This window comes from Jaculus jaculus, chromosome 1, assembly GCF_020740685.1.
Source record: "Jaculus jaculus isolate mJacJac1 chromosome 1, mJacJac1.mat.Y.cur, whole genome shotgun sequence".
NCBI lineage: Eukaryota > Metazoa > Chordata > Mammalia > Rodentia > Dipodidae > Jaculus > Jaculus jaculus.
Window position 1 is genome coordinate 132,850,009 of NC_059102.1, and position 11,121 is coordinate 132,861,129.

Consider the following 11,121-nt stretch of genomic DNA (forward strand, 5'->3'; position numbering starts at 1 on the left):
CTGAGAATCAGGGAGTGACCTTCACATTTTCCCACGCATCCTGAGAAATAATTTGCACAAGAGATGGTAACACACTGTACATTTGTTTACAAATCCCCCACGTCTAGTCCAAGTTAGAAGTATTTTTAGATTACTGAATAACAACAACAAAAAGGATTACCACTTAGATGCCTGGCAGAGCCAAACAGCCTCATAGCAACAGTGTTGTTATTATTACTTTCCATTTACATAGCTGGGGATACTTTCAAAGGCTTCTGTTACAAACATCTTCTTCCTTGATCTTCACAGAAATGCAGGTAAAATTGGGCAACAGTATTAACCCCATCTTATGAATGATGAGGCTTCTCAAGTCAGATAGTTTAAAACTTACCTAATAGAGATCACACAGCAAGGGTTCAAGCAGAGCTGTAAATGTTGTTCAGGTCTTCTCCTGTACTCTTCTTCACTCATTTCCTAAGACCTCATTTCAATTCAGTTCATCTCTTATTTATTGATTTTCTGGTAGAAAAAAAAAAACTAAGAAAAACTGCCCATAAGAAATTCATGGTCTAATGGAGCAGTAAAGGCGTCAGCACATTATGTCACTATAGCAGTGGACAGATGTGCAGGGTCGGAGTGCTTGATTCTGTCATGCTAGGCAAGGGAGGGTCATGGAGAATGAAACTTGGATGGTGAAAAGAAATTAGCCAGTCTTAAGTTGTGAGGGAAAAGGAGAGGAGGGTGGCCAAGCAAAGGCAGTGCTGGAGACACAAACACCACATGCAGCAGCTCAGGTATGGCCTGGTACAGAATTTGGGGTGCAGCGAGGTCTCACACAGCCAGCTGTGAAACATGTCTTGAAGTTGTAGGGCACCACTGAAGTATCTTGGCCAGGAATAATTGAAGTAGGACTGAAGCTTTAAAATACTGTTGTTGCTTAAGTACAGGTGTCTGACTGAAAGTGAAGAAGACTCTCAGAAGAGTGATATCCTGGTCAATTCATTCTACGTGGAAAGTATTATAAGTCAGAATGATTACTAGATATCATAGCTTAGCAACACGCACACTGCAGGGTATGGGTGTGTCAGGGGCTGACGGGGTATTCCGGCTCACCGCATATTACTAGCCTAAGAAAAGGTCAGAACTCAAAATTTGAAGTACAGTTTCTACTAAATGCATTTAGTCTTACATTGTCATAAACTTAAATAATCATAAGTTGAACCATCTATATTAGAACCATCTGGATAACTTATTACAAATAAGATCTGTGTTTTACTCAGTAAAGTTGCCCTGTTATCTAAGATGAAAAAATAAGAAAGACAGCTCTTATCATGTGCCAGGTACTAGTCTCTGCACTTAAATGTATTAACTCATTAATTCTAATAACGAACTTATGAAGTATGTATGCTACAAATGAGGAAACAGAGTCTCAAGTTTAATTTGTTTTACTGTTTTTTCTGGTACCTCTCACTTGAATAACTTTTTAATTCAAAATAAAACTACATGTTAAGCATTTTGATATAATATGTTGTAAATACACTTATCACTGTATTGCTTAAAGTTCAGCAAACCTAGGCTCTCAGTTTTTGTGCTTTATATGCCCTCTCCATCCTCCACTGTAGTCACCCACCTTGCTAGCATAAAGTCTCCCTCATAACTTCCTTAAAAGTGGGATAAGCTTTCTTCATGTTTATCCCAAGTGCAGTGCTGGATTGGCATCTCCAAAGCTGTGGAGTGATTCTATTAATCATGAACTCGGTGATGGCTGAAGATACAGTTAACCTTCTGATACCCTACTGAAAATCAGCTATTGCCTAAGAGGTTTGCAGAACACCATTTCTTAATGTGACATTGAAATGTAGGATTGCTTCCTTCCTCTTACAGGTCCTCACTAAGGACTCAGTGACGATCAGTGTGGATGGTGTGGTCTATTACCGTGTTCAGAATGCAACCCTGGCTGTGTCAAATATTACCAATGCAGACTCGGCAACCCGTCTTCTGGCACAAACCACTCTCAGGAACGTCCTGGGCACCAAGAACCTTTCTCAGATTCTCTCTGACAGAGAAGAGATTGCACACAACATGCAGGTGAGGAATCCCACCAGTGATGTTAGTCTCCACAAAATGAAAATTAAGCAGGGTCCATGATTGCTGGAGAACTTTTATCCATTGGAGTTTGGGGTCTGGCCCTTTTATTTCTTATTTTTGCAGGGTTGAGGGTTGATGATGCCTCTTAGGGCCCTGGAACTCCCCAACCCAGTGGCTTTCAAGATCTTGGCTATTACTAGCAAAGAATTGAAAAACATACACAGGGAAGGGTAAATTATCAAAGATTTATTTTAAGAGTTGAGGTAAGAGAGAAGAGAAGCAATAAAAGTTCCTAAGCTGAGGAGAGAACCCCCTCCCAGCTGGAAGGGGTCATGAGGGAAATCCACATGACAACTTGGATCAGGTCATTTTTATAAATTAGGTATCCAATCAGGATGAGCCTCATTGACAAGGTTAAGTGTATATGAAGTTCCTTAATTGGTTGCTGGGTCCAGGAGGATAGCACAGACTGAGAAAGTGCCCGCCAGTAGTCGGAGGGAGGAAGGTGCAAGCCTGGGAGAAGTTAAGGAGAAGAATCAGAAAACTGCTCCTGTCACCATCTTGCTGAATGAGACAAGTTCTCTTCCAGCCTCGCCAGGCATAGTGGTTTCCATGTTCTTTGGGGCCTGTGCTCCTAAATTGACTGCCTGCAGAAGACAGCTGTCTTCCTCCTCACTTCTATTGTTAGAGAGGTTTCCCAGGTTTGATGAAAGGAAATGGTTCACACTAACACTCAGGTGCATGCTGTTTTGAATTCCCTCTAGTGCCCTACCTGCCAGTCAGTATTCACATTCTATTTAGCATGGTAGTTCAGAAGTTGGTCTATGAGACAGTATAGGTATTATTAAAGCTCTCTTCTGTGGCAGAGTCCCATAAATTCCCTTAATTATTACACTTTCCAATCTTCCCTGAGTAGTAGATGTTAGTTAAGGTTGTCTTTTTTCACAAAAGTTAAAAGTTTTATGCATCTAAATTCATGCTAGTTATAGAATTTTATTATGGGTAAAATCTATGATTCATTTATTGTTTTATTTATTTGAGGCAAAATATTGCTCTGTAGCCAAGAATTATTCTTAAAGTCACCCCGTTTGGCCTTGAATTTTTGCCTCAGCTTCCCAAGTGCTGCGATCACAGATACACATTACCATATCCTACTAAAATACATGATGGCATTTGATACCTCACAACCTCATGAAAAAAATGTATGGTTTCATTCCTGCTCTTCTAAAGGAGAGAAGCCAAACACTAAGAAATAAAATAGCTGACACAGAGTCACATTAGGAATACAGCCACACCCATTCAGTTATTTATATTTCCCCAGCAGCTTTTTACCTGGAACAGTTTGTTGAATAGTTGCCACAGAAGACTAAAGGCAAATAAGCAATTCCTTTATGGCCCTCATAGAAGAAGTTTGTTAACCCCTGCATTAGCTTGTTAGGTTTTTTTTGTTGTTGTTGTTGTTTGTTTGTTTTTATTTATTTATTTGAAAGAGACAGAGAAAAAGAGAGAGAGAGAATGGGTGCGCCAGAGCCTCCAGCCACTACAAACGAACTCCAAATGCATGTGCCATCATGTGCATCTGGCTAATGTGGGTCCTGGGGAATTGAGCCTCAAACCGGGGTTCACAGGCAAGTGCTTAGCCGCTAAGCTATCTCTCCAGCCTGTTAGCTTGTTAGTAACTGAATCAGACCTGTTTCCTGGTGACCCAGCCTGTGCTGGAACATTCCTTCCATCCAAGGATGCAGCCACTGTAGACGTCTGGGTGGGCCTGGCCATCTTTCACTTGCCTTCTCCCCTTCTTCCAGAGTACTCTGGATGATGCCACTGATGACTGGGGAATAAAGGTGGAGCGCGTGGAGATTAAGGACGTGAAGCTCCCAGTGCAGCTCCAGAGAGCAATGGCTGCAGAGGCTGAAGCATCCCGGGAGGCCAGAGCCAAGGTAAAGCTTTCTGTTTGTTTAGGTGTTTGGTGGTTGTCTTGTTTTTACGTTGGTTTTCTTTTTTTATTTCAAAAACATTTTTAGGATTGATTTTTTTTTTTTAAATTTGCAAGGGGAAAGAGAAAGGGAGAATGGACACACCAGGGCCTTTTCCCACTGCAATGAAACTCCAGATGCATGTGCCACTTTGTGCATTTGGCTTTATGTGGGTACTGGGGAACTGAACCTAGGTTGTCAGGCTTTGTAAGCAAGCTCCTTTAATTGCTGAGCCATCTCTCCAGCTCATGAAGAAATATTTTTAAGTTAACCTAGTAAAGAGAATCTTTTAAGATGGCAGTGTATAAAAACATGGGGCTAGTCTACAAATCCAAGGATAGGACGTAGAGGCAAGCATTAGCAGAATTGGGTGCAGGAAGCAGAGAACAGTCCTGGCTGAAGGGAGCTAGTCACCCTTTCCTGGGCTATATCTCACTGCAGGTAGCTCATGGTGGAAGTTTTCTGACTCTCAAGTTCATGTGCATTCCCAGGTGAACAGTAAAAGAAGTGTGCCACATGTATAGGATAATGAAACTTAGGGACACCCAGCCCCTCCCCTGTGAACACAGTGAAGTTTCCATAGGAGAGGTTGCTGTGGACTTGACTGATCTCCTAAACACAAGGAACAAACCAGTTTGCATATGTTAGAAAATAGTATTATGTGGTGATAACTGGTTGACCACAGAAACCTGTCCTCTGTCCTCTTTGGCTACCCTTTAAACTCAAATTCACTATGTATTCTCAGGGTGGCCTCAAACTCACTATGGTCCTCCTGAGTGCTGGGATTAAAGGCCTGTGCCACCATGCCCGGCGATAACTAATTGTTTTTTTATCAGCACCAAATAGAAGACTTGATATTATGCCTCTAAAATTTTCCATTAACCAGAAATTTTAGGTTTTCCTAAGATGATAATTGATGCTCTTGGTGATACTGCAGAATTCTCAAGGACTGCCTTTCAAAAACATCAGTGTTAATAAGTGTTCCTTTGTTATCATCAGCAGATTATTTGGAAAATTAGGAATTGCTTTTACTTCAAATCATTAGTCATTAAAAGCCACATTTCTAAACCATATTGAATAATTGAATTTCCCATAGACTATCAGAATTGATCTCCCAAAGGTGACCACACATTACTCAGAAGCTGTACCCTCCTATTCCCACTGAGCTTGGACTTGGCCTTAATCCTTCTATAGCACTCTAGGTAGCAATCCTTAACTGCTTGGAGTTAGCCCTAAAAAATGAAATTTGTTTGCCATCTTAGTGAAATAAAAATGTAAAGCCCAGAAAAATGAAGGAATTTTCTCAAGGTCACACAGCTGGTAAGTGACTGCCTTCTTCTGGGGCTTTCCCGCATGGGCTAAATGTCTTCCACAGCATTCTCTCCAGGTTGGAGAGAGAGTGCCCATCTTTGCTTTCTAACAAGAAGCAGAGATAAAGGAAGTTTTAAGCTCAAGTTCTGAGCCACCAGACTATAAGGCTAGCCTGGTGCTGTCTCACGAACCTGCACAGTGGCTGACTGTCTTCAAGGTTAGTGCCCACTGCAGTGCATTCTCTAAAATGCAGTACTAGGGCTGGAGAGATGGCTTAGTGGTTAAGGCACTTACCTGCAAAGCCAAAGGACCCAGGTTTGATTCGCCAGGGCCCATGTACAGCCATAGGCACAAGGTGGAGCATGTGTCTGGAGTTCATTTGCAGTGGCTAGAGACCCTGGTGCACCCTTTTGTGCTGTCTCTCTTGCTCCCTCCCACTCTCCTCCTGCTTCTTTATCTCCCTCTGAAATAAATACATAAATAAAAAAATATTTTTTAAAAAAATAGAAAATGCAGTACTAAAATGTAAACCTGCACAAGTTGTGGCCTAATGCTCAAGTTCTCAGGAAAACTAGACGGTCATAGTTTCTTCAGCAAGGGAATTACAGAATGAAGAGAGAATGTGGGAGAACCCACAGACAAAGACTTGAGGATATAGTTCCACGAGTTGACTAGTAACAGGAAAATGCAAATTCAAATTACAAGCAGATGCCACCTAGATCTCATCAAAGTGGCTCAAAAAACAAAAATAAAGCAAGATGAGCAAAGAGCTGAGGGTGAGGCCAGGCACTAGACGGCTGCGCTGCGCTGCGCTGTGGGGATGCGCATTGGCATGACCGCTGTGGGAAACGGTCTGGCAGCGCCCACCAAAGCTGAAGGCTTGCATAGCCCGAGAGCCAGCGGCTCCACTCCTATGTATATATCTCACAGAAATGCACTCACGATTACTAAATGACGTGTACTGGGATAGGCACACCACCACCTCACAAACTGGAAACTCTCCAGATGTCCATCACTGGTGGAATGGATAAAGTGTGGCTAATTCAGAGGAAGAAATGGTAGGTAGATAGCAAAGGGATGAAGAGATAACTGCTAACAGTAGGATCAAGGAAGCCGCTCAGATGTATTTATCCTAGAGGACAGATTCTCCATACATTTGCTGTGAACTAACCAAACCTCTTTTTCTGTGTGTGTTCAAACCTACTCTTCTTTTTAATTTTGAAGTAGGGTTTCACTCTAGCCCAAGCTGATCTGGAATTCACTTTGTAGTCTCAGGCTGGTCTTGAACTCACCGGGATCCTCTTATGTTGGCCTCCCGAGTGCTGGGATTAAAGGCATGTGCCATCACACTAGGCCAGACCAACTCTTTTAAAATCAATTTATGGGCTGGAGAGATGGCTTAGCGGTTAAGCACTTGCCTGTGAAGCCTAAGGACCCCGGTTCAAGGCTCGATTCCCCAGGACCCATGTAAGCCAGATGCACAAGGGAGCGCACACATCTGGAGTTCGTTTGCAGTGGCTGGAGACCCTGGTGCACCCATTCTCTCTCTCTATCTCTATCTGCCTCTTTCTCTGTCACTCTAAAATAAAAATAAACAAAAAATAATTTTAAAAATAATAAATAAATAAAATTAATTTATTTAATTCAAGAGAGAGAGAAAGAATGAATGGTCACTCCAGGGCCTCTAGCCACTACAAATAGACTCCAGATGCATGCTCTCCTTGGTGCTTCTGGCTGTATGTGGGTACACAGGAATTGAACCTGGGTCCTTTGGCTTTTCAGGCAAGCGCCTTAACTGCTGAGCCATCTCTCCAGCCCCAAACCAACTCTTAATGACACAGAATGTGGTGTCTTTGATGCTTGCTTTCTTCCTTTTTGTAACTCTCAGAAAAATGCCCACATATGCTTTTCAGCTCATATTTCTAGGGCAAGTAGTTTATTAACTGGGGGGAGTGCAAAGTTACACAGATCACCTTTCTCTGTTCTTCCCTCTGACCAGCCCACATAGTCTCCAGAAGGGGACAGGCAGTACCAATCTCATGCATATGAAAAGGTCACATTTTGCTTACTTGTGTTTGAGAACGAGTCTGTGTAGTTCCACCTGGCCTCAAAGTTGATATGCGGCAAAGGATGACCTTGAACTTTGGATCCTCCTGCCTCCACCTCTTGAGGGCTAGCATTGCTGGTGCATACCACCACAAAACAGTCACATTTTAAAATGATTGCTTATGGGTGTAGCCCTTGTCTTGCATGCATGAGGCCCTGGGTTCAGTCCTCAGTACCGCAAAACAAATAACAAAATAAAAATTAAAAATAAAGTGGGGCTGGAGAGATGGCTTAGTGGCTAAGCGCTTGCCTATGAAGCCTAAAGACCCCGGTTCGAGGCTCAGTTCCCCAGGTCCCACGTTAGCCGGATGCACAAGGGGGCGCACGCGTCTGGAGTTTGTTTGCAGTGGCTGGAAGCCCATTCTCTCTCTCTCTCTCCCTCCTTCTCTCTGTTGCTCTCAAATAAATTACTTTAAAAAAATTTTTTTTAAATAAAAATAAAGTGGATAGTAATGTTCAACGAGTAAATACTCGTGTTGACTGACACGGAATTTCTGCACATAAAAATCCTGACATCCCTAAGTAGTTTGCTTTGTCCCCTGAGATGCTGTCCACAGAGGGCCCGTGGCTGGTATCTAGACAAAGCCTGAGGCATTGTGCTCACATATTCAGGAGCTTGTCCATAGCGGCTTTATTAGGAACAAAATGTGCTTCCATTCCAGTGGTTCTAGCTTCATGGCCATGAAATTGTCTACTGATTGGAGAATGTGCATGGTGGGGGTTGTGTGTGCGTTCTCTAGTGCTTCCTTGGGGCACAGTTACCTGATGTTCTTTACATGTGTCTGGCACTTATCCCTTCTCATAGATGAAGGTAGGACATAATGGTTTGCTCTGATAAATCAAAGTACTATACTATAAACTGGGTCCTTTTTCTCAGTAAGTACAATATCCTGTGTCCTCTGTCATTTAATGACATTACCCACACATTCAGAACAACGAAGCTTGGTACTCAGTTTCTGTCTCCTCCTCTCCCATACCCAGCCAGTCTTCAGATAAAGTCTACTTACTCTCCAGTTTCAACATTGCTGTGAGAAGTCATGTTCACTCTAGCCTGACCTCGCCTTTCCCTTGTCCATACATAGGTTATTGCAGCTGAGGGGGAAATGAATGCCTCCAGGGCTCTGAAAGAAGCCTCTATGGTTATCACCGAGTCTCCTGCCGCCCTTCAGCTCCGATACCTTCAGACGCTGACCACCATTGCTGCTGAGAAGAACTCAACAATTGTCTTCCCTCTACCCATAGATATGTTACAAGGCATCATGGGGGCAAAACACTGAGCTGTTACTGGTGTAGAGTTGACCCTTCCAAGGATGAAGTAGGGACCAAATTCAGCGCTCAGAGAAAATTGGCAGAAACATTAACTATCCTCCCTCCCTTTCCCTTTCTTTATGGGGCTCTTAGAACTTGTAGATGAAAGAATTGCTTTGGGGCTGGGGGGTAACTCAGCGGTAGAGCTCTTACCTAGCATGCTCAAGGCTCTGGGTCTGATCCTTACCACCAAAAAGAAAAAAAAAAAAAAAGAGAGAGAGAGAGATGGAGAATTGTTACCTTATAAATCTTGAGAGAGAGACTGATTACTTATATAAGATAACCTCTTGCTTTAAAATATTTAAGTTTGGATTTTTATTCTGCAATGGGTTAAATCCTTCTGCATCTGAGTCATTTTGAGCTTTCTATAAACATAGCCTAAGACTGCCACTCCAGTCTCACCCTCCCATACCCACCCACCCCCACTCCCACCCCCACCCCCCGCAGCTGATAAATGTGGCACAGAAAGTGACCTTGTACTTCAACCAGTGTCTTTGAGCCATCTGTGCCTTACTTTCATGGTGTCTTAATTGATGGCATTCCCTAGCATCCATTTACACTCTACTCCCAAACTGTTTCAAAATAATCCTTATAGGAGGTTATAGGCCATTTCTTGCCTGAACCTGCCAGAGATAGAGGAAATGGTCAAGGTCAATGCAAAGATTGGCCTAACCCTTCAGAGACATACTATACTATGATGGTGGTCCTTTTGAAAATAATAGGCACCATTTTGAAAGCTTCCTTGAGCCTCTTAGTAAAATGATTAAGTGATTCTTCTGAGGTCTGCCTTCAAACCAGCTAAATACACTTGTCCCAAAGTGCTTTTTCTCACTTTTACCTCTCTTCACAGATCAGGTTTTCAAATTTTTGATTTTTTAAAATAAAATTTCTCTAAATTCTTTATAATTGTTATATGCCCATTTTAATACTTAAGTACTAAATGCTTTTTTACATCCATTGTATTTTTTAATCCAATACATTTGCTCTGCATGTTAGTAACACTGTGAGATGCTTTGATGAGTGATGCTACTTACTGAGTAGTCCACGACATTCATGATGTCTTGAGCATGAAATGTCTGACAATGTTGGTCCAGTGCTGCCTACTTCATCCCCATCTACATAGATGTAGAACTTTTTGTTTGCCTGGTTGTTCTTTCTGCCATGTATGTTGATACAGGAAAGAGGAAGTGGTCAGCCCCTTAGTCTGTAATATTAGGAGGCACCTTCCGTTCTGCAAATGCCTGGCTTCCTTCCTACTGGCCTGGAAAGCTGGCTGGTGACATTTGCAGTGCTTCTTTGAGGCTCATAGCTTACCTGGAAAAGCAAAAATATCAGCCTCCTTTCCCAGCACCACTGTTCACATCTGCCCTCAGCCAAATCACTGTCAGTTTCACCTGTGGAGGTCCCTTCCCTTGCACGTTTCCAGGCTTGTTTCAGAAAGCTGTGAGCTACCATCTATCCCGGTTCCACCTGAGTTTGTTAGAGCTGTGTATTTCATTTAAGGACTCAACTTGCATTTATGTTTTGAACTTAAAATTATATTTATATCTTGACCTTGCATTTTGCACCTAAAATAATGTTATCATTTGTTTTGTGGATTTGCTCACCCTTTACCATGAGGGTCAGGAAACCCCATGCCCTGGTGAAAGTCCCTTCTCAGAAGTCAAATAGCTGCTTTGGGGTCTGTGAGTTTCACCCCCAGACATCAAACAGCCCTTGCTTCTGATCTTGTGAATTCACAGGTTCCTAGGTTAGTCACTCAGGAGGGGCACAGAAAGGAGCTCCAGGGTAGGGGTGCTGCTGTACGGATTTCCACGTGACCTCCTCTTCCAACCATGTCCAATAAAGATGTGCACTCTGATTTACCCCCAGTGAGAGTCTTGTCTGCCTGCCCTGGTGTATGCGGAGCCCATTTCCTGGCCGAAGAGTCTTTCTGCCTGCCCTGGTATCTAGGGAGTTCATTTTTCAGTATCACTTTATTTAGATCCTCCAGGTTCCGGCTAGCTGCCTTGGGTCCAGCATTTGCCCTGGGAGTTTGGAGTCAGTATTCCCCAGAAGCCTTGGCTGACTTTGTCCTCCTCCCCTCTGCTGTCACTCATATCACACAGACTCTTCTCTGCAATAAAAAGCCTGTGTGGCCAGGCGTGGTGGTGCAATCTTTAATCCCAGCCCTCAGGAGGCAGAGGTAGGGGGAATCACCAGGAGTTTGAGGTCACCTTGAGACTGCATAGAGAATTCCAGGTCAGTCTGAGCTAGAGTGAGACCCTACCTGGGGGGGGGGGGGAAACAGTGTGTTTTACCTACAACGTCTGGCCTTTGAAGAGCTTCCTTGAGTTACTGCTGACATTGTTTG

At 43.1% G+C, this 11,121-nt stretch overlaps 1 protein-coding gene across 1 annotated transcript in view; it reads left to right on the plus strand.

Annotated features, from left to right (window-relative positions):
- Window positions 1-10,633, plus strand: part of Stom (stomatin) — a 32,446-nt gene extending 21,813 nt beyond the window's left edge. Inside the window, exons 5-7 of the mRNA XM_004662760.2 lie at window positions 1,864-2,067; window positions 3,873-4,007; window positions 8,543-10,633. Of these exons, the coding sequence (XP_004662817.1) occupies window positions 1,864-2,067; window positions 3,873-4,007; window positions 8,543-8,737 (534 nt within the window). The 3' untranslated portion in view covers window positions 8,738-10,633. The remainder of the gene's footprint in view (window positions 1-1,863; window positions 2,068-3,872; window positions 4,008-8,542) is intronic.
- The last annotated feature ends 488 nt before the right edge of the window (window positions 10,634-11,121 follow it).